This window comes from Bombina bombina, chromosome 1 (assembly GCF_027579735.1).
Source record: "Bombina bombina isolate aBomBom1 chromosome 1, aBomBom1.pri, whole genome shotgun sequence".
Taxonomy (NCBI): domain Eukaryota; kingdom Metazoa; phylum Chordata; class Amphibia; order Anura; family Bombinatoridae; genus Bombina; species Bombina bombina.
The window spans coordinates 435,650,527-435,676,865 of NC_069499.1; the positions used below are offsets into that span (position 1 = coordinate 435,650,527).

The window sequence follows — 26,339 nt, forward strand, 5'->3', positions numbered from 1 at the left end:
CGATCGCCGTTTTTAACTGCTACAGCATCCCTCGGCTAAAAATAATTTTTGCTAAGAGGTGACATTTTCACCTCTTAGCCAATAGCCGTGCGGTAAATGCGGATTGGCGCCCATGGGAGCCGCATTTACCGCACAGCTATTGGCTTAGAGGTGAAAACGTCACCTCTTAGCCAAAAAATGTTTTAGCTGTGGGCTGCTGTACCAGGTAAAAACGGCGATCAATTGAATCAAATAAAGGAGCTTTCTACATGAAGTATCTTATACTTCATGAATGAAAGTCCCCTTTATTTGTTTTAATAGTCAATCCTAGCCTTTGTACAAAGCTAGGATTGACTTTCACTTTAACTATCTGCAAACAGTGAATATGACAGATCTTTAGTATATATGCTGGATACTGAACCTTAATGCTGTCTCAACGGTCTGTTCCCAGTCTTGCAAAGCCAGCTGTAGCTTCATTTTCTTAATGAGTGCAGGAATAAAACTTGGGTGATTTACAATAATTTTGTTCACCATTTCCAAGGCTCCAGAATAATTCTGTCGCACCTCAAAATAGTAAGCCTTAATAAAAAAAAATGGTTAGTTAAAAAAAATAATAATCTACTCTTCTTATAAATATTTGAGCTTAGACGACAACTAAAGTATAAATTATCTGCAATAAAATAACACACAGCATATGATAGCCTATCATTCATTAAAAAGTATATGAAATACTTTTTTTCCCCTGATTTAGATAGACAGAGCAAACAATTTTCTAATTTACTTCTGTTATCAAATTTGCTTCAAGGAATATGAAACTCAAAAATGTTCTTTTATGATTCAGACAGAGCATACAATTTTAAAACAGTTTCCAATTTCGTTCTACTATCAAATTTGCTTTGTTCACACAATATTCTTTGTTGAAGATATACATAGTTAAGCGTCCGGAGCTCTACATGGCAGAAAATGTGCTGCCATATAGTTCTATTTCAAATGTATAACATGCTTCTGAGATACCAAGAGAACAAAGAAAATTTGATAATAGAATGTTTAAAATTGAATGCTCTCTCTGAATAATAAAAGACAAAGTCTGGGTTTCATGTTCCTTTCATTCTCTTGGTATCCTTTGTTGAAAAGCATACCTAGGTATGTTCAGTAGCAGCAATGTACTACTGGGAGCTAGCTGTTGGTTGCTGGCTGCACACATATGCTTGTTGTCATTGGCTCACCTGATGTGTTCAACTAGCTCTTAGTAGTGCATTGTTTCTCCAACATAAAATACTAAGAGAATAAAGCAAATCTGATTATAGAACAAAATTGGAATGTTTAAAATTATATGTTCTATCTATATCATGGAAGAAAAAAAATTAAGTTTTATGTCCCTTTAAAGCAAATGAAAAACATGTTGGCTGTTAGGTTTACTATAAATATTTTTATTAATTTGTTGTAGAAAATTCAGACAATTAAAAAAAAAAAAAAAAAAAAAAAAAGATAATGCTGAAACTGCTAATTAGAAGATGTTCTGCTTTGTTCTATCAACCCAAAAGGTGTGCAATACAATAACCATATTCACTGTAAGTCTGAGAATCAATGTTTTCTTGACTAAAAACAGAATTTATGCTTACCTGATAAATTACTTTCTCCAACGGTGTGTCCGGTCCACGGCGTCATCCTTACTTGTGGGATATTCTCTTCCCCAACAGGAAATGGCAAAGAGTCCCAGCAAAGCTGGTCACATGATCCCTCCTAGGCTCCGCCCACCCCAGTCATTCGACCGACGGACAGGAGGAAATATATATAGGAGAAACCATATGATACTGTGGTGACTGTAGTTAGAGAAAATAATTCATCAGACCTGATTAAAAAACCAGGGCGGGCCGTGGACCGGACACACCGTTGGAGAAAGTAATTTATCAGGTAAGCATAAATTCTGTTTTCTCCAACATTGGTGTGTCCGGTCCACAGCGTCATCCTTACTTGTGGGAACCAATACCAAAGCTTTAGGACACGGATGAAGGGAGGGAGCAAATGAGGTCACCTAAATGGAAGGCACCACGGCTTGCAAAACCTTTCTCCCAAAAATAGCCTCCGAAGAAGCAAAAGTATCAAATTTGTAAAATTTGGCAAAAGTGTGCAGTGAAGACCAAGTCGCTGCCTTACATATCTGGTCAACAGAAGCCTCGTTCTTGAAGGCCCATGTGGAAGCCACAGCCCTAGTGGAGTGAGCTGTGATTCTTTCAGGAGGCTGCCGTCCGGCAGTCTCATAAGCAAATCGGATAATGCTTTTAAGCCAAAAGGAAAGAGAGGTAGAAGTCACTTTTTGACCTCTCCTTTTACCAGAATAAACAACAAACAAGGAAGATGTTTGTCTGAAATCTTTAGTAGCCTCTAAATAGAATTTTAGAGCACGGACTACGTCCAAATTGTGTAACAAACGTTCCTTCTTTGAAACTGGATTCGGACACAAAGAAGGTACAACTATCTCCTGGTTAATATTTTTGTTGGAAACAACTTTCGGAAGAAAACCAGGCTTAGTACGCAAAACCACCTTATCTGCATGGAACACCAGATAGGGCGGAGAACACTGCAGAGCAGATAACTCAGAAACTCTTCTAGCAGAAGAAATTGCAACCAAAAACAAAACTTTCCAAGATAATAACTTAATATCTACGGAATGTAAGGGTTCAAACGGAACCCCTTGAAGAACTGAAATAACTAGATTTAGACTCCAGGGAGGAGTCAAAGGTCTGTAAACAGGCTTGATCCTAACCAGAGCCTGAACAAATGCTTGAACATCTGGCACAGCTGCCAGTCTTTTGTGAAGTAAAACAGATAAAGCAGAGATCTGTCCCTTCAGAGAACTTGCAGATAATCCTTTCTCCAAACCTTCTTGTAGAAAGGATAGAATCTTAGGAATTTTTGTCTTGTTCCATGGGAATCCTTTAGATTCACACCAACAGATATATTTTTTCCATATTTTATGGTAAATTTTTCTAGTTACAGGCTTTCTAGCCTGAATCAGAGTATCTATTACAGAATCTGAAAACCCACGCTTTGATAAAATCAAGCGTTCAATCTCCAAGCCGTCAGTTGGAGGGAAACCAGATTCGGATGTTCGAATGGACCCTGAACAAGAAGGTCCTGTCTCAAAGGTAGCTTCCATGGTGGAGCCGATGACATATTCACCAGGTCTGCATACCAAGTCCTGCGTGGCCAAGCAGGAGCTATCAAGATCACCGAGGCCCTCTCCTGATTGATCCTGGCTACCAGCCTGGGGATGAGAGGAAACGGTGGGAATACATAAGCTAGGTTGAAGGTCCAAGGTGCTACTAGTGCATCTACTAGGGTCGCCTTGGGATCCCTGGATCTGGACCCGTAGCAAGGAACCTTGAAGTTCTGACGAGACGCCATCAGATCCATGTCTGGAATGCCCCATAATTGAGTTATTTGGGCAAAGATTTCCGGATGGAGTTCCCACTCCCCCGGATGGAATGTCTGACGACTCAGAAAATCCGCTTCCCAATTTTCCACTCCTGGGATGTGGATCGCAGACAAGTGGCAGGAGTGATCCTCCGCCCATTGAATTATCTTGGTCACTTCTTTCATCGCCAGGGAAGTCCTTGTTCCCCCCTGATGATTGATATATGCAACGGTCGTCATGTTGTCTGACTGAAACCTTATGAATTTGGCCTTTGCTAGTTGAGGCCAAGCTCTGAGAGCATTGAATATCGCTCTCAGTTCCAGAATGTTTATCGGGAGAAGAGACTCTTCCCGAGACCATAGACCCTGAGCTTTCAGGGATTCCCAGACCGCGCCCCAGCCCACTAGGCTGGCGTCGGTCGTGACAATGACCCACTCTGGTCTGCGGAAGCTCATTCTCTGTGACAGATTGTCCAGGGTCAGCCACCAACGGAGTGAATCTCTGGTCTTTTGATCTACTTGAATCGTCGGAGACAAGTCTGTATAATCCCCATTCCACTGTCTGAGCATGCACAGTTGTAATGGTCTTAGATGAATTCGTGCAAAAGGAACTATGTCCATTGTTGCAACCATCAATCCTATTACTTCCATGCACTGCGCTATGGAAGGACGAGGAACAGAATGAAGTACTTGACAAGAGCTTAGAAGTTTTGACTTTCTGACCTCTGTCAGAAAAATCCTCATTTCTAAGGAATCTATTATTGTTCCCAAGAAGGGAACTCTTGTTGACGGGGACAGAGAACTTTTTTCTTTGTTCACCTTCCATCCGTGAGATCTGAGAAAGGCTAGGACGATGTCCGTATGAGCCTTTGCTTTTGACAGGGACGACGCTTGAATCAGGATGTCGTCCAAGTAAGGTACTACTGCAATGCCCCTTGGTCTTAGAACCGCTAGAAGGGACCCTAGTACCTTTGTGAAAATCCTTGGAGCAGTGGCTAATCCAAATGGAAGTGCCACAAACTGGTAATGCTTGTCCAGAAAAGCGAACCTTAGGAACTGATGATGTTCCTTGTGGATAGGAATATGTAGGTACGCATCCTTTAAATCCACGGTAGTCATAAATTGATTTTCCTGGATAGTAGGTAGGATCGTTCGAATAGTTTCCATTTTGAACGATGGTACCCTGAGAAATTTGTTTAGGATCTTTAGATCCAAAATTGGTCTGAATGTTCCCTCTTTTTTGGGAACTATGAACAGATTGGAATAAAATCCCATTCCTTGTTCTCTTATTGGAACTGGATGTATCACTCCCATCTTTAACAGGTCTTCTACACAATGTAAGAATGCCTGTCTCTTTATTTGGTTTGAAGATAATTGAGACCTGTGGAACCTTCCCCTTGGGGGTAGTTCCTTGAATTCCAGGAGATAACCTTGAGAAACTATTTCTAGCGCCCAAGGATCCTGAACATCTCTTGCCCAAGCCTGAGCAAAGAGAGAAAGTCTGCCCCCCACTAGATCCGGTCCCGGATCGGGGGCTATCCCTTCATGCTGTTTTGGTAGCAGTGGTAGGCTTCTTGGCCTGCTTACCCTTGTTCCAGCCTTGCATTGGTTTCCAGGCTGGTTTGGGTTGTGAAGTATTACCCTCTTGCTTAGAGGATACAGAATTAGAGACTGGTCCGTTTCTGCGAAAGGGACGAAAATTAGGCTTATTATTAGCCTTAAAAGACCTATCCTGTGGGAGGGCGTGGCCCTTTCCCCAGTGATGTCTGAAATAATCTCTTTCAAATCAGGTCCAAATAATGTTTTACCTTTGAAAGGAATGTTAAGCAATTTTGTCTTGGAAGACACATCCGCTGACCAAGACTTTAGCCAAAGCACTCTGCGCGCCACGACCGCAAACCCTGAATTTTTCGCCGCTAATCTAGCTAATTGCAAAGCGGCATCTAAAACAAAAGAGTTAGCCAATTTAAGTGCTTGAGCTCTGTCCATAACCTCCTCATACGAAGATTCTTTACTGAGCGATTTTTCTAGTTCCTCGAACCAGAAACACGCTGCCGTAGTGACAGGAACAATGCATGAAATTGGTTGTAGAAGGTAACCTTGCTGTACAAAAATCTTTTTAAGCAAACCCTCTAATTTCTTATCCATAGGATCTTTGAAAGCACAACTATCTTCGATAGGAATAGTAGTGCGTTTGTTTAGAGTAGAAACCGCCCCCTCGACCTTGGGGACTGTCTGCCATAAGTCCTTTCTGGGGTCGACTATAGGAAATAATTTCTTAAATATAGGGGGGGGAACAAAAGGTATGCCGGGCCTTTCCCACTCTTTATTTACTATGTCCGCCACCCGCTTTGGTATAGGAAAAGCGTCGGGGGGCACCGGAACCTCTAGGAACTTGTCCATCTTACATAATTTCTCTGGAATGACCAAATTGTCACAATCATCCAGAGTAGATAACACCTCCTTAAGCAGTGCGCGGAGATGTTCTAATTTAAATTTAAATGTCACAACATCAGGTTCAGCTTGATGAGAAATTTTTCCTGAATCTGAAATTTCTCCATCAGACAAAACCTCCCTCATGGCCCCTTGAGATTGGTGTGAGGGTATGTCAGAACAGTTATCATCAGCGTCCTCTTGCTCTTCAGTGTTTAAAACAGAGCAATCGCGCTTTCTCTGATAAGTAGGCATTTTGGATAAAAGATTTGCTATGGAGTTATCCATTACAGCCGTTAATTGTTGCATGGTAATAAGTATTGGCGCACTAGATGTACTAGGGGCCTCCTGTGTGGGCATAACTGGTGTAGACACAGTAGGGGATGATGTAGTATCATGTTTACTCCCCTCATTTGAGGAATCATCTTGGGCAATATCATTATCTGTTGCATTACTGTCCTTACTTTGTTTGGACACTATGGCACAATTATCACATAAATTTAAATGGGGAGACACATTGGCTTTCATACATATAGAACATAGCTTATCTGATGGTACAGACATGTTAAACAGGCTTAAACTTGTCAACAAAGCACAAAAAACGTTTTAAAATAAAACCGTTACTGTCACTTTAAATTTCAAACTGAAAACACTTTATTACTGAATATGTGAAAAAGTATGAAGGAATTGTTCACCAAAATTTCACCACAGTGTCTTAAAGCATTAAAAGTATTGCACACCAAATTTCAGAGCTTTAACCCTTAAATTAACGGAACCGGAGCCGTTTTTACATTTAACCCCTATACAGCCCCAGAATGAGGCTCTGTCTATAACTAGAAAGGCCCCCATCTGAAAAAGGTGTCCAACACAGTGCCTGCTGTTTTTCTAAACGTTCCCCAAGATTATAATACCAATAATTAGTTAGAATCTGCATAATATGCCTAGTAAAGCAATTGTTTTAGCCCAGAAAAATGTCTACCAGTTTTTAAGCCCTTTTTGAAGCCCTTTATTCTTTTATTTTTAACTAAGAAAATGGCTTACCGGTCCCCATGAGGGGAAATGACAGCCTTCCAGCATTACATGGTCTTGTTAGAAATATGGCTAGTCATACCTTAAGCAGAAAAGACTGCTAACTGTTTCCCCCAACTGAAGTTACTTCATCTCAACAGTCCTGTGTGGAAACAGCAATCGATTTTAGTTACTGTCTGCTAAAATCATCTTCCTCTCACAAACAGAAATCTTCATCCTTTTCTGTTTCAGAGTAAATAGTACATACCAGCACTATTTTAAAATAACAAACACTTGATAGAAGAATAAAACTACATTTAAACACCAAAAAACTCTTAACCATCTCCGTGGAGATGTTGCCTGTGCAACGGCAAAGAGAATGACTGGGGTGGGCGGAGCCTAGGAGGGATCATGTGACCAGCTTTGCTGGGACTCTTTGCCATTTCCTGTTGGGGAAGAGAATATCCCACAAGTAAGGATGACGCCGTGGACCGGACACACCAATGTTGGAGAAATGTGCATAACTGCACTAACTTTCCAAACATGTTGCAACTTGTAGAGAGTATATTGAAAGGATGGGATAAGAAAGAGTACGAAGGGCAGAAGATGGAGTCAAGGACAGTTGGGAAGGTGACAGAAATTATGTGTATGGAGGGAAGAGTAAGGAATGTGGGAGGAGAAGCCATCCTGAAGTCCTGAAAAATTGGTGCACAGGAGGTGGAAAGTAAAAAAGGTGAAATTCTTCCAAGTGAAGGGACATTAAAAGTTTCTGGGTGGTGACCAAGATGGCTGGGAGGTCAATAAATCTGCTGTATATCGCTCAACAGACATGCCATCAAAGATGATCTACCTAATATACGAATAGATGCTTTTTAGTTTGTTGATCAACTTGTGAGCAGGGATCAAGTCGAGCGGGAATGCATGGGAACGGAGTCCCTGCACTATTTTTACAGGAGGAACTAAGTTCCATCTGGACAGTGAACAGAAACGCTTCAGTAAACACTGCTGTATCTGGTGGGAGGAGCTGGAGCACAGCCTGATTAGAGGGATAGTGAGATCCTCTAGTAATGGGCAGTAACATTACAATACAATAAATACAAGCCTGTCAGCGGTCCTGCTGTGTGATCACCCGGCAATGTGTGTAACACATGGTGCTTACATTTCTGCGTGGCTTGCTCTGGGGTTATTTAGCTCCCTTCAGCAGAAATAGGACTATTGTACCTTAAGTGGGTGAGACTCTGTGACAGAGGAGGATTCTCAGGCCCAAAGGCAACCATTCAACACTTCATTAGTTTTAATTTGCTTTCATTAACCAAAGTGTGTGGATTATATACATATAAATACAATGTGTGTGTGTATATACTGTATATAAAACAATATTGTAGGGGGAGGTGGAAGACTTTGTGAGTTCCCACACTTTTGATTTGTATAACTTGACCCCTGCTTGTGAGGTTATCCTTCACCATATGGAACCAAAATGTTAAGGTGTGCAGTAGTGGCACCAGAGTGGTTCTGATCTCATCTACTCCCTGCCCCACAGTAAACCGCATTATACTCTATCTTTCTAACACTTCTGCTTTGATAAAAAGACGCTTGCATTTTAACCACCAGTCTAGTAAGAAAGTGTAGACCTGTAGCTGTATACCTAGGTGGGGAAGTATCTGCAGGTCTGAGGTGTGGGGTGACTCCTTCCCCTACATTGCTGAATGTCCGTTATCAGGAGGATGGGATGTTTGCCATTGAACTGAGGCAATCTGCAGATGACTGCATATGTTGTTGTTTTCGAGTGCTATAAAAGTGAACCCTGCATACTTCCTGAATCTTGATGTATCATATGAATTACATATACTTATTTGTATGGATTAATAAATAAACAGCTAGCCACTCTCATTTTGTTAAATAGTTTTGCAGCTTCTTATCTTATAATCTTCCTTTAAAACAATTAGGAATAGCTATGAGAAACCACCAATTTTCAGACTTAAAATAAAGAAAAAGGGGGAAAATAAATAAATTAAAGTAAACAGCATATAGAGCTAGTCCACGGTGTCATCAATTACTGTTGGGAATATCACTACTGGCCAGCAGGAGGAGGCAAAGAGCACCACAGCCAAGCTGTTAAGTATCACTACCCTTCCCACAAACCCCAGCCATTCGACCGAAGGTAAATGGAGAGAAAAAAAAAGGAGTAACACAAGGTGTAGAGGTGCCTGAGGTATAGTAAAAAATAACTGTCTTAAAATAAAGGGTGAGGCCGTGGACTGACCATATCCGGAAATAAATAAATTTATGTCAATTTTGATGAATTAAAGTGCCCTTATAGGTTTATTAAAAACCGGGCACTAATTCATCAAAATGGACCTTCACTTTAAGTACTAAAAAATGCATTAAAGGTCTTTGTCACATTTCACTGTCCCTTTTAATAGCTGAGGTGGTTCACTGATTAGCTGGAGGGGTGATGTTTGTTTTCTATCTATGCCCTCATATGCACATTATGTGTTATCTTAATATATAGCCCCATAAGGATATACGACTTCATAGCAATGTCAGAACACTCTAATTCCATTTTGGATGTTTCATTTTCAAGTTACACCTTAGATTTTTCATGTACAGTTTACTTGCTTTTTAAAGATCATCCTTTCCAACACCAAACGCTCACTAGGGGTAATGAAAGACTTGTTCGTGGGGACTCCAGACACTTGGCTTATGCTATTTCACTAATAATATATATGTATATAAGAAAAATTCCCAATTTATTATCTGGGATTATTAGCAAGCAGCTCTTTGTCTGCTATAAACTCTGTCTTTTAATTGTCTATCATAAACCACTTTGCATTAAGTGTATTAAGTCTCCAGGCCCAAAAGTGACTCTATATCATTATAGTTCATTCTAGTTTACCTCCATTGACACTAGGTGTTACATATGGGCCGAAGAGTGGCCTATCAATATTTTAGGAGGTTTCTATAAATATATAAAAGGAGGTTTCAGTTATACCTGCCTAACCATTCCTTGGTTTATCTGTCATCATATGATATTTTTATTGTTGTATCTATATTGCTATACTCTGTGACTATATTTACATGTTTTTCTTAGGGTACAAGGTTTGTTCCTATACCCGTTTATATGGAGTTGTGGCAAACTATACTTGTAATGTAATTTTTGCTAAAAACCTCAATAAAAGAAATATAAAACATTTTTTAAAAAAAAATATGTTACAGGGTGTGGCTATGCAGCGTATATGATAGGTCGCACTTTGTGAAGCTCCTTGAATCTTTCCCAATAATCTACTCATAGATCAAGAAGATCAACCTTGTTGTAGCCTAAACCTGTGATATTCAACCACATTATAGCAAGGCTGACCCAGCACAATCTATTTATCTAATTTGGACACACAGGGAATTGATTCAGCCTGTTAGACCCATAGAAAAAGGCCTACGCACAAACTTCCAACCCCCTCCCCCCCGATCCGCCGGGTTAGAGAGGCGCTAAAACTGCTGAACATCAGAAGCCAGGCTAAACATAGTAACTACTACGACTATGGAGGGGGATTACCTTTCATTACTACAAACCCTCATTAGAAAACTGGACGTGAAGATGCAAAGCAGCTTCCGTGATCTCCAGCACACCACCAGAAACTAAATGGGGAGAGGACATAGCGACACATCAAAGATAGCGGAACAAAGAGACTATACCGCACAGCACACAGAACCATAAACTATTACAAAAACTCTTTGCTCCACGGTACACAATAACCAGTACTACTTACTACAGTCTCGTCAAATAGTAGAGAAAAAGAACCTTGCCCTATCAAAGGACGCTTGCTGTAATATACGCACCAAGACTAACTCTACCATTGTAACGCTGCAGGAGAGATCCCAAATAGAACACCCACTAGATAAAATTCAGGATGGTGCAGCCGGTCTCCTGACAAGTACCTGCAATATAATCAAAGTCTGGTGTGTTGAAAGTCGGATCCTAACCAGGCTAAGAAGGTGGGGAATATCCCGGCTTTGCATCAATGCTTTGGGGTGGCAATATACTGTAAGATGTGGAACGCATGCCTGTTTCAGCCCACTGCCATGCAACATTTGCAGTCGACCACATTTACCTCCCCGATGGTGGTTTGTATGCCTGCCAATACAGACTTTTCCAGATCACCACTACCCACAAATTGAAGGTCAGCTCGTCGTATCGGGAATTGGTTGAGCAGAGACTACCACATCGCCCATAGTGGTTAAATACCCTCTTGTTGATCTACAGCTATGTCATTCCTAATATGGATGAGAGACTATCAATACCAGTTACCCCAAGTTACAATAGTTTAACTATCTTGTCTGAAATTGCTACATATGTTCCTTCTATTTCTGTGTGTGTGTGTGGGGGGGGGGGGGGGGGTTTAAATGCGTTCAGATGATTATACAGATGTTTGTACTAGCTTATAATTGTTCCAGATCTCCATATATCTGTTGAAGATGTTCCTTCTAAAACAATCCACATATTTGACAGGGAATAATCCATGTAATTCATCACATGAGCTCCTAGATATAGTACAGAACACCCCATTATCCGCTCTTTACACTTGAACTATTTTACTGTAATAGCTTAATAGGATGAGAGACTATTTCAATGCCAGTTGCCCCAAACTACAATAGTTTAACTTCCCTGAGTATGCAACATTAAGTAATGTTCCTTCTATTACTGTTTGTTTTTTTTTCTTGTTGTTGTACGCGTTCAGATGACTATACAGATGTTTTTACTAGTTTATAACAGTCTGTTACAGGTTTCCATATATCTATTGAAGATGTGCCCTATAACATAATACACATAATTGTCAGGGAGTTATCCATATAATTCATCACATGAGCTTCTAGACATAGCACAGAGCACTTCATTATCCTCTCTAATATAACTAAAGCTAGCACACTATCATCTTCACATAGCGCAGTCTACAAACTTCACTATAAATTAGTGGGAGAGATAGACCAAACTCGGTTAGAGACCCATTATACTTAATAGCTCCCAAAAAAATACATTTATCTACATATGCAAATTGTCTTCACCTCACAATTAAAAGTATAAGGGCATTGATGTACACATTCTCCACCCAAACTATGTAACACTACTTTAATTTGACCCAAAGTCCCAGATTGTTGACAAAATAACATAAGCAAGTCCATAAACCCCTTAATTTCCTAGTCATGGAACCCCTTCATTATTTTATCCCTTTATACTTTCAGCTAGAATCCAAACTATATCTTGCTCAATTTAAACTTATCATAAGGCCCAGGAGTGGCCAACTACGGGACTATCATATATGCTCTAACTCTATAACCATAAGACCCACAAGTGGTCAGCTCAATAGTCACCCCAATAAGATACTCATTACAAAATGGAGGATTCAGAAGTCCATGTCATGTTATTTACCACATCACTCACCAACTTCACTATAATATGTTAATATATCTTTGTGGCATTGTGTGTTTAATCCTGTTCCCTTTGTAACATGACAGTAACTGTTTGATGTATCTTTCGAAAAAACCCTCAATAAAAGAAATATTAAAAAAAAAAACACATTTCCCTCTTTTTCTTCAAAGACTTACCTTTTCATTCTGGCAGCCGCTCCAGCGATTCCCACGGCAGTCGCAAGCCTCTGCAGACGTCAGAAAGGACGAATCAGGCTTCCTCCAATCACGGCTTCCCCCTGGGGGAATCTTGACCTGATGCAATGTCGTGATTGGAGAAAGCCGGATTCGTCATTTTGGACCCACCAGGATTAAAAGGTAAATTTTTAAGAAAATTAGTGAAATGTCAATTTTGATGAATTAAAGTGCCCTTGTTTTTAATAGGATTATTAAAAATCAGGCACTAATTCATTAAAATTGACCTTCACTTTAAGAGCACTCACAACATCGAAGTTGTGCAACAAACGTTACTTATGAGAAGAAGGATTAGGACATAGTGAAGGAACAACAATTTCTATTCTATTTCTATCCGAAAACAACTTTAGGAAGAAAACCTAACTTAGTACGAAGAACCGCCTTATCAGCATGAAAGATAAGATAAGGCAAATCACACTGCAAAGCTGAGAGTTCCGAGACTCACCGCACAGAAGAGATAGCAACAAGAAAAAAGAACTTCCAAGACAACAATCTAATATCTATGGAATGCAAATACATTCTGAAGAAAGCCTGACAAAAAGATTGCACATCTGGCATGTTCTCCAGACACTTAAGTAGCCAAAAAGAAAGTGCAGAAATCTGACCCTTCAGGGTACTGATTGACAAACCCTTCTCCAGACCTTCCTGGAGAAAGGACACAATCTTAGGAATCCTGACCCTACTCCAAGAGTAGCCCTTGGATTCACACCAAGAAAGATATTTGTGCTAAAATTTATGGCAAATCTCTCTAGTAACAGGCTTGCAAGCCTGAATCATGGTCTCAATAACCGACTCAGAAAAACCACGCTTAGACAGGACTAAGTGTTCAAACTCCAAGCAGTCAGCTTAAGGTAAACTAGATTTGGATAAAGGAAGGGACCCCAATCAGAAGGCCCTTCCACAGAGACAGTTTCCAAGGTGGGAGAGATGACATCTCCACCAGGTCTGCATACCAGATCCTGTGAGGCCATGCAAGGGCTATTAGAATCACAGACGCTTTCTCCTGTGTGATACGAGCAATGACTTGTGACAGGAGAGCAAACAGAGGAAACAGGTAATCCAACCTGAAATCCCAAGGGCCTGTCAGTGCCCCTATCAGAGTTGCCTGTGGATCCCTTGACCTTGAACCTTACCTTGGAAGCTTGGCATTCTGCCGAGACTCCATCAGATCCAGTTCCGGCACCCCCCAACTGAGGGTTAAGCTGGAGAACATCTACGGAAGGAGTTCCCACTTCCCGGGGTAAAAAATCTGTCTGCTCAGAAAATCCGCTTTCCAGTTGTCTACTCCTGGAATGAGGATGGCAGATTGTGATGGTGTGACAGATACTCCGGCTACCCCGACTGGGTAGCTCCGCCAAACGGGTCCTGTTTCCTCCCTGCCGACTGCAGCTATGTAGCTGGCAAGTGACCACAGCATGTAGCCAGCATGTATTTGCGGACTCCCATCCAAGTACTAACCAAACCCGACCCTGTTTAGCTTCCGAGATCAGATGAGATCGGGCGCATTCAGGGTGGTGTGGCTGTAGGCCATGAACTGACCCTCTCTCACTAAAGGAAGAATGGAACAAATAGTTTCCATCTTGACGGACAGTACTCTAAGAAACTGGTTTAGACACTTCAGGATTAGAATAGGCCAGAAAATTCTTTCTTTTTTGGGAACCACAAACCAATTAGAATAGACACCTAGACCCAGTTCCTGTACTTGGACTGGAACTATAGCTACCAGGGAGGAAAGATCCTGTACACATTTCAAGAACGCCTCTCTTTTTATCTGGTTTACAGATAAATGTGAGAGAAGGAACCTGCCTCTGGATGGAAAGGCATCAAGTCTATTTAATAACTCTGAAATACTATGACTGTAGTCTATCTGGGACATCGCATATCCATGTTTGAAGACAAACATGAGAGAATAAGCCTCCCACTTGGTCTGATCCCGGATTGGGGACAACTTCTTCGGGTCCTTCATCTTATCTTGTCAATCAGGACCAAACAAGGTATTACTCTTGGAAGGAAGCACCATAAGCTTGGACTCAGGGGAAAAATTCACTGACCAAGACAAATAGTCACCATGCCCGCAGGCTAGCACAGTGAAGCCAGATATCTTGGCACCAAGCTGAAAGACTGGCATGGTAGCATCAGAAAAAGAAGAATTAGCTAGCTTAAAAGCCCTAATTCTGTTCTGGATCTCCTCCAAAGGAGTCCCTACCAAAATGGAATCAGACAAGGTGTTGCACCAATAGGATGCCGCACTTGTTCCATGTAAGCCTCCAGCTTAGTCCATTGATCCTGAAAAGAGTAGCTATCCTCTCTAGGGATCGTAGTTCTCTCAACCAAAGAAGAAATGGCCCCTACTAGTTTAGGTACCATGTGCCACTCCTAGCACAGACTGGGACAGGAAAAACTTCCACAGAAGAATCCTAGTATTTATAAAGTTTACTAGATTCTGAGGGTTGACAACGACAGGCGTATCGGAGTCACTCCAAAGAAGTCAAAACCTCCCTTAACAAAACTGAATGTGTTCAAGCTTAAATCTGAAGAATACTACTTCAGCATCAGATGAAGGAATTATACTACCTGCATCAGAGATTTCACCCTCAGAGTCTACCAACATATCCTCCTCCTCAGACTGATGATTGGGGGCAACCTGTGTAGTAAGGCCGAACAGAAACCTTACTATCTGAATCTCTAGTTTTCCTCTTGCATTTTCCCTTTAACATAGGAAAATAAGATAATGACACAGATACTACAGAAGATAGCTGTATCGCAAAATCTATAGGCAAGAGTACTCCTCCATGAGATTGAGAGGAACCACAGGGCACTGCATGTGACGCCATTAAGGCTTGGGACATAAGAAGAGAAAGTTGTGGCATTACCTAAATACATCATCCTGGGAGACATTGGGCTCAGAGACAAAGCTCTCTCTCTTCATTCAAGAGATCTAGCTAAATATTGTATAGTTGGACAATCTTATTCAATGTAAAGTAACATTTAATAAATCTTCAAATATTAAATTGTGCTGGAGAAATTAACATTTTAATCTTGAAATGTACTGAATTAGTTCTCCAGCCGTTGTGTGCAAAAAACATCATGCTTACAAAGCTGCAACCAAGCATTCTGAAAAACAAGAGGCATAATTGTCGGACTATTGCTAATTGTAGCAATAACACTGTCAGACCTGAGGCTGCTTCCCCACAAGAAGAAAAGGAACTTAGATGACCGCCAACTATTCTGCACTATAAAATGATCAGCACTAGAAAATGATCAGCATGCCCAAATATGCACAGAGAGAAACACTGCTACGCTATAGACTAAGAGCGGAAGTGGGTCACGTGACACACTTACTGCACCCAGCAAGCGCGCGTAACAGAGCACAGTGAAGCCTCTCCATCTTCCTGCACCATCCTTCCCGCCATGCTGTAATGGCGGATAACAGGCTACCAAGTAAAACTGCTACTTGCAGCACAGCACACAACGCATCCGTCTTGTATTTTAAAGTAAAATACATACCAATATACTGTCCATCATACAATCTATGCACAAAGCCCCATTTAGACTAAGCCCGCCCCCCTGCTCACCTAGCACCAAGAAATATTTTGATAACAAATGCATAAGTTCTAGATTATAAATTCCCATGGGAATAGATCCCTCTATTCCTCCTGTATTTTTCTGAAAATGTTTGTCCTGTGTCTTAAAAATATTGTATCTTCATTATTCTTTTATCTTTTGTACCCATAGACAGCCCTAATAATAATGCGTGTTGCAGTCTTTTTTTTTTTACTTACCTTTCCCAGCATAGCAAACACATCTGTCCCGTCATGCAGTCCTTCTTCTAAATATTTCAGAGCTTTCTTAACATAGCCTTCTTTTCCACAGGTTAGATCAAGCCATGCTTTCAAAACATATCCCTGTAAAGTCACTGAAATTTTAGTTTTTTTAAAGTCAATAAAAGCAACAGTCCTACGGGATTATTTGTTTTTTTGTAATCATATTAAGAGTACACATCCATTCTGGGGATGCTTTTCTTAAAGGGACATAAAATAAAAATCAATAGAAACTGCATTTTATCATTGCACTATTGCTTGCAAAAACATTGTTTTAAAGGGATAGTAAAGTCAAAATTAAACTTTCATAATTCAGACAGAGCATGCTAATTTAAACAACTTTGCAATTGACTTCAATTATTTAATTTACTTTGTATTCTTGTTACTTTGCATACATAGGTAGGTTTAGGAGCAGCAATGCACTACTGGAAAGTTAGGTGGTGATTGGTGGCTGCACATATATGCCTCTTGTAATTGGTTGACCCAATGTATTCAGCTAGCTCCCAGTAGTGCATTTTTGCTCCTTCAACTCAAATTAAAAGGAGAATGAAGCAAATTTAATAATAGAAGTAAACTGGAAAACTGTTTGGTAAAATTAATTGCTCTATCTGGGATCCTTAAAGAAAATGTTTGGGTTTTTATGTCCCTTTAAACCCTGATATTTGATTAAACACATAGCTAAATTGTTAACAAATAGCTCATTTCCCTTCACTTTGTCTTTTGAAATAACGTTTTTTCCCATTAAACCTTCACCTATGCTAAAAATTGCAATATGGGAGTACTGGATACAGAAAAGATATGTAAATAAGAGACATCAGAAGAAAGAAGCCTCCCAGTGGAGGATGTGAGAAAGAGCGGTCATATTTAAAGGGTATTCCCTGAATCAACAATGAACTTATGTATGCTGCTTGCCTGAGTACACTGTCCCTTTAACCCTTAAACTTCCTACACATATCAATATCATTACTGAATAATATACTGCTGCCTACTGGACTAATCTAACAATTATGATGGCATTTGAAAGGGACATAAAAAAAACATTTTTTTGCTTTCATGATTAGAGCATACAATTAAAAAAAATTCAATTTACTTCTATTATAACATTTTCTTGATTCTCTTGGTATCCTGTGTTGAAGCAGCAGCAATAAACTACTGGGAGCTAGCTGAGCACATTGGGTGAGCCAAAGAGGCGTATATGTGAAATCATCAGTTAACCCCCCCCAGTATTGCATTGCTGCCGAGCCTACCAAGGTATGCATTTTAACAACAACAAAATACAACGATAGTGAAGCAAATAAGATAATAAAATTGGTTGGTTTCATGTCCCTTTACAATACTTAGTATTAAAGGGATATGAAACCCAATTGTTTTTTAATGATTTAGACATAATATTTTTTTAAAAAGTTTCCAACTTACTTCTATTATCAAATCTGCTTTGTTCCCATGATATCCTGTGTTAAAGAGATACCTAGGTAGACATCTGAAGCACTACATGGCAGGAAATAGTGTTGCCATCTAGTGCTCTTGTAAGTGGATAACATTTTTACAAAACTGCTGCCATTAAGTGCTCTAGAAATGGGTTGGCTCCTAAGCATATGTTCCTGCTTTTCAACAAAAGATACCAACAGAAAAAAATGTTGATAAATTAGAAAGTTGTTTAAAATCACATTATCTGTCTGAATCATGAAAGAAAAAAAAATAGGTTTCATATCCCTTTAAAGCAACACCACATCTCAACGATATTTATGGAGTTATCCTTTGTCCTTTGCAATTGATGTGAGACATGTATGTCCCACAGAGTAGGTACACCAAAAATGGATAGAATGTTATTTAATATAACTCTCAATATATGGGTCTGTTCTTTTCTAGGGAATTTGTTCCTTAAAGGGACAGTAAAGTCCAAATTAAACTTGATTCAGATAGAACATGTCATTTTAAACAACTGTCTAATTTACTTTTATAATCAAATTTGCTTTGTTCTCTTGGTATTCTTTGTTGAAAGCTACACCATATGCTAATTTCGAAAACCCTTGAAAGTCGCCTTTTATCTCAGTGCATTTTGACCGATTTTCACAGCTAGAGGGCGTTAGGTAATGTGTTATATAGATAACATTGTGCTCACTCCCATGGAGTTATTTATCAGCACTGATTGGCTAAAATGCAAGTCTGTCAAATGAACTGAGAAAAGGGGACAGCCTGCAGAGACTTTGATACAAGGTAATTACAGAGGAAAATTGTATTAATATAACAGTGTTAGTTATGCAAAACTGGGGAAGGGGTAATAAAGGGATTAATTATCTTTTTAAACAACAAAATTTTTGGTGTTGACTCTCCGTTTAACATTTTGAAACTAACAAGTATGTATTTGTAACGATAAAATAGAATAAAAAGTACTTACCTCTTTAGTGCCATTTGATATTTTGATCATTCTGTCAACATATTCTCTGGCTTTATCGTGGCGACCCATGTGCCACAAAAACAGTCCTGCAAAGTATAATGATTTGTGTCCTGCTGTCTTACGAAAATCTTTCATTTTAGCATCCAACTCCTGAATAGCTTCTCGGTCTACAAAAAGTGCATACGTTTTATTATATATGGAGGAGTTGCAGTGTTTTTACAAAGAAAAATTACGATGTAGTTCAGTAAGGTTAAGGGCTTAGATTTTGTGTTACACTCAGAATTGAAAAAAGATGAAAAACACTACAAATAGATTTTAAAGGGCAATTATCAGTAGAGATTATGGGGCCCATTTATCAAGCTCCGAACAGAGCTTGTAGGCCCGTGTTTCTGGCGGTCTAAAGACAGCTGCTCCATAACCCTGTCCAACAGGAATCGCCGGAAATCAACCCGATCGAGTATGATCGGGTTGATTGACACCTCCCTGCTGGCGGCTGATTGACCGCGAGTCAGCAGGGGGCGGCGTTGCACCAGCAGCTCTTGTGAGCTGCTGGTGCAATGTTAAATGTGGAGAGCGTATTCAGCGAGGTCTTGCGGACCTGATCTGCACTGTCGAATCAGGTCCGCAAGACCTTTAATAAATAGGCCCCAATGTATTAAACATAGTTATAACTTACCTGGCTGAGAACTTTTCTTGTGGGCATATATCAGGGCCATGAGACAGCATAGTGAAATGTCAGATTTGTCTTTTAGAAATTCCAGTTCACGGATTGCCTCCTGAACCTGATCTAAATTGTGTAAAAAATAAACAATTACAACATACACAGATGTCTTCCCCCTCAGAAATCGACACTGATACACTTGGTAGAGAAACCCATTTAAATATAATTACCTTCCATTAAGATCCCGAAGGCACGAAAGAAAAGAAGGACTGGATCATTACCATATTCCTTAAGACCTTCATTAGCAACAGTCTGAACATGATGAAAGTACTTTTCCTGACAGTAATAGTTGATTAATGCCTAAAAAGACAAAACAAAATGACTACAAGTAGTGCTTTATAGACATCCCGTAATAAGTGTTCTCCTTTAAACCTTTTTAATGGGTGCACCACCCAGCTGATTTTTCTGACTACCTGGCTAAAATTTAAAACAATATTAGGCTTAAATTCACTAATATTATTATACATTTTCATCGTACAAAATATAATTAAATACATTTATGTTACATTATGCAATTAATTTGTTCTTTGGATAGTAGTAAATGTGATATTATTACAAATTGCAGCATGTCTACCCAGGTGGTAACATTGAGAGAACTGAATAAGCAACCATAGCTCATTTACATTCAAACATTATTTGCATAAGGAGAAAATAAAGTCAAAATTAAACATGCATGATTCAGATAGAGCATGCAATTTTAAAAAAAAAAATACTTTATTATTTTGCTTAATTTTCTTGGTATCCTTTGTTAAAGAGTAATCCTAGGTGAGCTCAGGAGCTTGCATGTATCCTTAGCCATTTAGCAGCAGTTTTTTTAAAACAATGTTTATATAAATGTTCTATATCAGTGGTTCTCAACCAAAGTGACCTCAAGGCCCGGTAAAGTTTAGCTGGACATGTCCAGGGCCCGGTAGATTTTATATATATATATATATATATATATATATATATATATATATATATATATATATATATATATATATATATATATATATATATATATATATATATATATATATATATATATATATATATATATATATATATATATATATAGTAAGCAGCAGGGATTTGCCCTATCAGTAACTAAGCAGTTCAGTGTGGGTTTAGTGGGGGCCCTGGAGGGTGGGGGTCCTGCCGAGGGTCTGTCGCTGTGAGGGCCATGGAGTGTGAGGTCTGACCCTGGAGGTTGGGGGCCCTTTCTTTGGCCCTTAATGTTGGGGTTCCTGGCTCTGGAGGTTGATGGGCTTGTTTGGGTTAGGGCAGGGAGGCTACCATGTTCATTTGCATAAATTTGAATACATTTGGGTCAGTGTGAGACAGTTTTCCTGTGGCCTTGATTGGTCTCAGTCTGCCCCTTGTGTGCAGTGGAGTAAGAGTGTGCAGTGGGGGCATGACAGGTCAGGGCCCACCAGCAGGGCTATCACGGCCCGGTACTGGGCCACGGCCCGGCTGTTGAGAAACCAGGTTCTATATAGTTGCAAACTTCACAGATAAGAGTGTATGTAGCATTTTGTGACAGCAGTGTATGTAACTATATATAACATTAATATAAACATTGTTGCAAGCACTGCTGCCAGATGGCTAAATAAACGTGCACCCTTCCTGAGCTCGCCTAGGACTATTTTTTAAACAAAGGATATGAGAGAACTAAGCGCTTACATTTCATTTTGACTTTCCTCTCCTTTTAATCAAAACATATAAACAGTACATTCTCCCACCTTTCTTTGAATGAACGAGACATGAAAGAGGCAGAAAATGTTTTTAAACTAGTATGTTGCAATTCAATAATGTGTCAGCATCTGGTTATGAATGTCTCAGAGAATTAGAAAGTTAAGAATTAATATATGTGGTTACAGATTAACAATACATGCTAAATCTTAACATGTTTCAGCTCCTTTTGGTTGATCTATACATTTTCAAACCTATATTTATTTGTCTTATGCAGTATAAGGGGTGTCTGCATTTTACAACATCTTCTTTAGATCTTTTCAAAGTACAGGTACCACACTGTATTTTTTCCTAGCATGCATTGTACCAAAGCAAAATACATCTATGAAGTTATATCATTAAAAATATGCATTGTAGACTATGTGCCTTATGTTTGTCAAAGCAGGCTTGTAGACTATAATCATATTTTAGTTAATGCCACAATGGTCTGTTTTGTAAAATTACAAGTTTGTTTTAGGCACTAAAGAGTTTAGGAAATCAAAAGTTTAGAATTTTAATTTATCATAAAAACTATATTATTTCACACAGACATTTTTTTAATAAATTGTGAAAAAATATGTAGTATACGAGTTCTTCATTTAATTTTTTTTTTTTACTTCTGACTTTATTATTTAAATGGAATATTGTTCTTTGGTTAAACATAATTAATATCCCACTATTTTATACTGAGCAAAGTGAAAGGTTTCTGCTTATGCATCTATGTAAAAGATGCTACAAAGTGCAATAGCGCATTATAAAAAGCAGTGTAATTATTTTAAAAAAATAAACGGTGACAACTCTCTGAAACGTATATAAAGGAACACACACCCTTTAGCCTTTACATTAAACATGTTGCCCATCAATATTTTATTGTATTGTAGTTTAGATTGTTGTACAACACAGTTATTATTTTTTTTACTACACATCTTATTATCTGTGGCAGGTAATTAACGAAAATAATTGCTTAAATTAATAAAAACATTAAAGGAGCATGGAATCCAAAATGTAGTGTTCACAATTCAAATTGAGTATATAGTGTTAAACAACTTTGCATACAAGGGTTTTTTTTTTTTTTATTACATTTCCTTCAATCTCTTGACATCCTTTGTTGAAGGAGCAGCAATTCACTACTGGGAGCTAGCTGTAAGCAACATTTTGTGAGGTGCAGCTGCCAATCCCCAGTTAGCTCCCCATTGCTGCTCAAGAGCCTACCTAGGTATGCTTTTTTTCAACTAAGCATACCAAGAGAATGAAGAAACTTAGGATAACAGAAGTAAATTGGAAAGTTGTTAAAAATTGCACGCTCTACCTGAATAATAAAAGACTTTATTGTCCCTTTAATGGAAGCTCTAGCTTGCTAACATATAAGCTAAAAACACCTAGAAATCACTTATCAGTAGCAATATCAAGATAAAGACTTGAACATTATATAGCTTCTCATCAAAGACCAAATGTAAGTTTTGCTTTCCATTAAATTCATACGTTTGTACATCTTTTGCAAGAGGCTGCCTCAGACCTGTGACCTTGTGGCTCACTCTCAGCAACATATACATAGAAAACCTCAGGTCAACCCTTGAACACCCTCTGCCTTACAGATGACCTATGTTCATCCCTTCTGCCAGCTACATACAAATAGCAGACCCCTCACCCTGAAGTCTTTCTTTTAGGTACATACATAAGACATCCAGCCAGACCCATAGCCCTCCAACCATTCTGTCAGCCACCTCTAATGATTGCCCTGGCATCACAGCCATAGGTCCACAGTTGATGATGGTTCTGAACAAAGCCCTTCTGTTAGCAGCGTACAACTTCAGACCTCAACAGACTATTGGTCTAGCAGGCCCTACCTATATCAGAAAAACAGATGCCTAGCTCTGCAGTCCTATAAATGACAAGCGCACATCAGCTATAAGATCCCAATATCTTGCAGCCCTTCTATAAGTCCCATTCCCACATTGGATGATCATGAAGCCCCTCTATAAGCAACATATATGCATCTAGCCTTATGAGCCTGCTAATTTCCCTGAACTGTGTGCTGTCTGTCTCTGTGCAAGGTAAGTGAGAGGAGAAGGGTGCAGGGATTGGCTGCAACACTTCATGACAGAAATGTGATGAGACATTTTAATGCAAGCTATGATCAAGAGCATCACTGTTATGTCCCCCTTGTACTTGTCCCCAGTGATCAAATGAAATAAAAACAAACACCTGTTTGAGGTGGCAGGCTATGTAAATTCCATACTCCTGGAAGGACAGTTGTACAAGTTTTAGAGAATTATCAGCTCTCTATTCAGAAATATTTACTGCAATTTCAAGTTAAAGGGACAGTAAAGTCAAATTAAACTTTCATGATTCTTATAAAGCTATGGAGCAGCAATGCCCTATTGGGAGTTAGCTGAACATATCTGCTGAGCCAATGAAAAGAGGCCTATATGTGCAGCCACTAATTAGCAGCTAGCTTCCAGCAGTGTATTGATGCTCCTAAGCCTCAATATTCTCTTCAACAAAGGACACTAATAGAACAAAGCATATTTGATAACAGCAGTAAATTGGAGAGTGCTTCATAATGGCTGCCATGTTCAGAATAATGAAAGTTTAATTTTGACTTTACAGATTTTTTAACAAAATGAGTCTGGTAATGCAGCCTCTAATTGGCTTCTTTTACCATAAATGTATATGAAGAATAAGAAAAAAGCAAAGAGAGAGAGAGCAGGGCAACCATATTACTGAATATTAATAAAAAAACATGCACTATTTTTTAAAAAGCATAAATACATACTATGGGTGCAGGATGAAAGTGATATATTAATGTAAATATTGGACTTACATACACCTTTAATTAGTTTAGTTTATTACAAAACTTCAATTCTTTTTTCCTCTAAAGTTCTTTTTCTATTCAGTTAGTTGTGAATAGGGATACATTTTTCATATTAATAGTGCAATAAATTATGAAAAACCTTAATCCTTCTGCATTACACACTGTCACCTCAATGACAAGAAACATTTTCACTTCAAAGGAACAATGTAAGATTCCATAACAAATTGTCAGTAAATAATAAAAGTTTGTATATTGTTTAAAAGTGAATAACCAGTAATAGCTATAGGGAAGTGCTATGCACCCCCAAACATCAATGGTCAGCTGTCCTGTATTTGCATGATAGCACCCTTCTAATATATAAGATGCTTTATGCAGAGCAAGTACAGAGGAAAAGGGAGGGGGCATTTAAAAATCGTGTTAGCCTTATGTAATACGTCAGTTCCCATCTGTATCCTTGAAATTTAGCTTCAAGGTCAACTTGTTGTAGTACATTTTTAATCAGACCACTATCACCTTAAAAAATATTGTCCAATTAATAAATGTTGTTTACTATGTGTACAGTATGTCTTCTGGTGCTGCTTGATAAGTAGGAAGTAGAAGGATGGTTTCTCATTCTAGCCCATCCTGCAACATCCAACCTAGAGACAAAGCTTATCATTTCTCAAGCTTTATTTCTCCACTCACAGCAGAACACTTTCCTCTATTAAATTCTATGAATGTATGATAACCCACTCAATAGCTTCCCGTAAAAAGGAAAAACTTGCATTAAAATATATATTTTATACGAGTAATCTCTTATTTTAGCGTATTTTATTGTCTATGGGAGAAACAAGCGTTTTAAATTCCCAGCCACTGTTGATGTTTTCTATACAATGTTTCTTAATACAATGTTGCATCTTGAAGAAACTGCACATAGAGCTTCTAAAATGAAAACAGCACTGCCCTTAGGGCACATATTGACATACTGAATTCAATCTCTTTTCTATTAACCCTTGCAATGCCATCAGTTAAACTATTAAGCCTATTGCTGTAGGCAAAAGGGTTAATTTTACAGTGCATAATACTAGTTACTGTAGGCAACAAAGGGTTCATTTTACAGGGCATGATGATGAAACTAGTTACTCTAGGCAATAAAGTGTTAATTTTACAGTGCATAATACTGTAGTAGTAAAAACTGAATTAGCTTCACAGTTTTTCATGCACTCTGATTACTTGCAACATTGTATAAACATTGTGTTACCAGTGAGAGCATTGAGAATTACAATACGCTAAAATACTAAATTGGGCCGATGCTCCTAATAAAATACCCTAAAATAAGAGATTACCTTTTATACGTATACATTTCATGTATAGAGTAGTGATAACCTACAAATGATACATATTTATATACGTTTCCATGTTGTGAGCATCAGTTGCCCAATGGTCACGTGACTACCCATTCCTTAGATGAGACAAAAAAAAAACAATATACAATGAGACCCCCTGAGTAAAGGAGTTCCCACCTGAGTATTGGACAAAGACGCGTCGGCAGACATTGGATGCTATTTTGTCGTAGCTCTGCTCACTACATAAACAGCAGACAGCGCCTTTACACTACAGACTAAATATACACTTTATCTGCTGGTGCAAGTAGCATCTTTTGTTTTCGAACCGCTCCCAATGCAGACAGCGCTTACAGACTAAACAGCATCCAAACGTCAAACCTGACGCAAGACGTCACGCAGCGAAAGAAACCCAAAACTCTACGTGCTGCACGCTTACATTTATCCGAAGGGCACGTCCAGACCTCCTCTCAAATCTTCTGCGCGTGTATGGTGTGGTGATTGGTTTCTGGATAAAATGCGTTATCAATGAAGAATTTCAATTTCAAGCGCTGAATGCAGATTATTTAAATCAGAAATTTTAGTGTTGTGAAAAGTTGTTTTAGATTTCTGTTTTATAGCGTAAAACGTCGTTTTGAAAATAATTTTGAGTAAAAGCTTCGTAGCGAATACTTAAACCCTTCAGGATCGGGCAATAAAATAGCATACATACAAAATCGTGTATAGTTTTTGAGGTAGAGTATTGTTTATTTTAACTAGAGAGAGCCCTTTTTTTGGTACGTGCTCGTATGCTTTTTACAACTCATCTATTAAAGTTAAAAGTTGCTGCTCATAAAATACAGCCAGCATTACAACCTAAAGGTGCTTACCTTAGCCGAAGTTTCAATTCCATGCCCAAATTTAGCCGAAATAGGACACGTGACTAAAAAAAAGACAATCTTGTTTTACTTTTATAGTGAAAGGAATTTGAAATCCAAAAATGTTCTTCTGATTTAGAGCATACTGTTTAAAAAAAAAACTTGTAGGTGAATTTAAATTACTGTGCATTATCAAGGACCTG

General features: G+C 38.9%; 1 protein-coding gene across 1 annotated transcript in view; it reads right to left on the reverse strand.

Annotated features, from left to right (window-relative positions):
• The window catches only part of TTC21B (tetratricopeptide repeat domain 21B), a 397,674-nt gene extending 372,060 nt beyond the window's left edge, over positions 1–25,614 (reverse strand). The window contains exons 1-6 of the mRNA XM_053698392.1: positions 25,460–25,614; positions 19,603–19,732; positions 19,388–19,498; positions 18,712–18,878; positions 16,275–16,397; positions 401–558 (exon numbers count right to left, since the gene is read on the reverse strand). Coding sequence (XP_053554367.1) covers positions 401–558; positions 16,275–16,397; positions 18,712–18,878; positions 19,388–19,498; positions 19,603–19,732; positions 25,460–25,492 — 722 coding nt within the window. The 5' untranslated portion in view covers positions 25,493–25,614. The remainder of the gene's footprint in view (positions 1–400; positions 559–16,274; positions 16,398–18,711; positions 18,879–19,387; positions 19,499–19,602; positions 19,733–25,459) is intronic.
• Between the last annotated feature and the right edge of the window lie 725 nt (positions 25,615–26,339).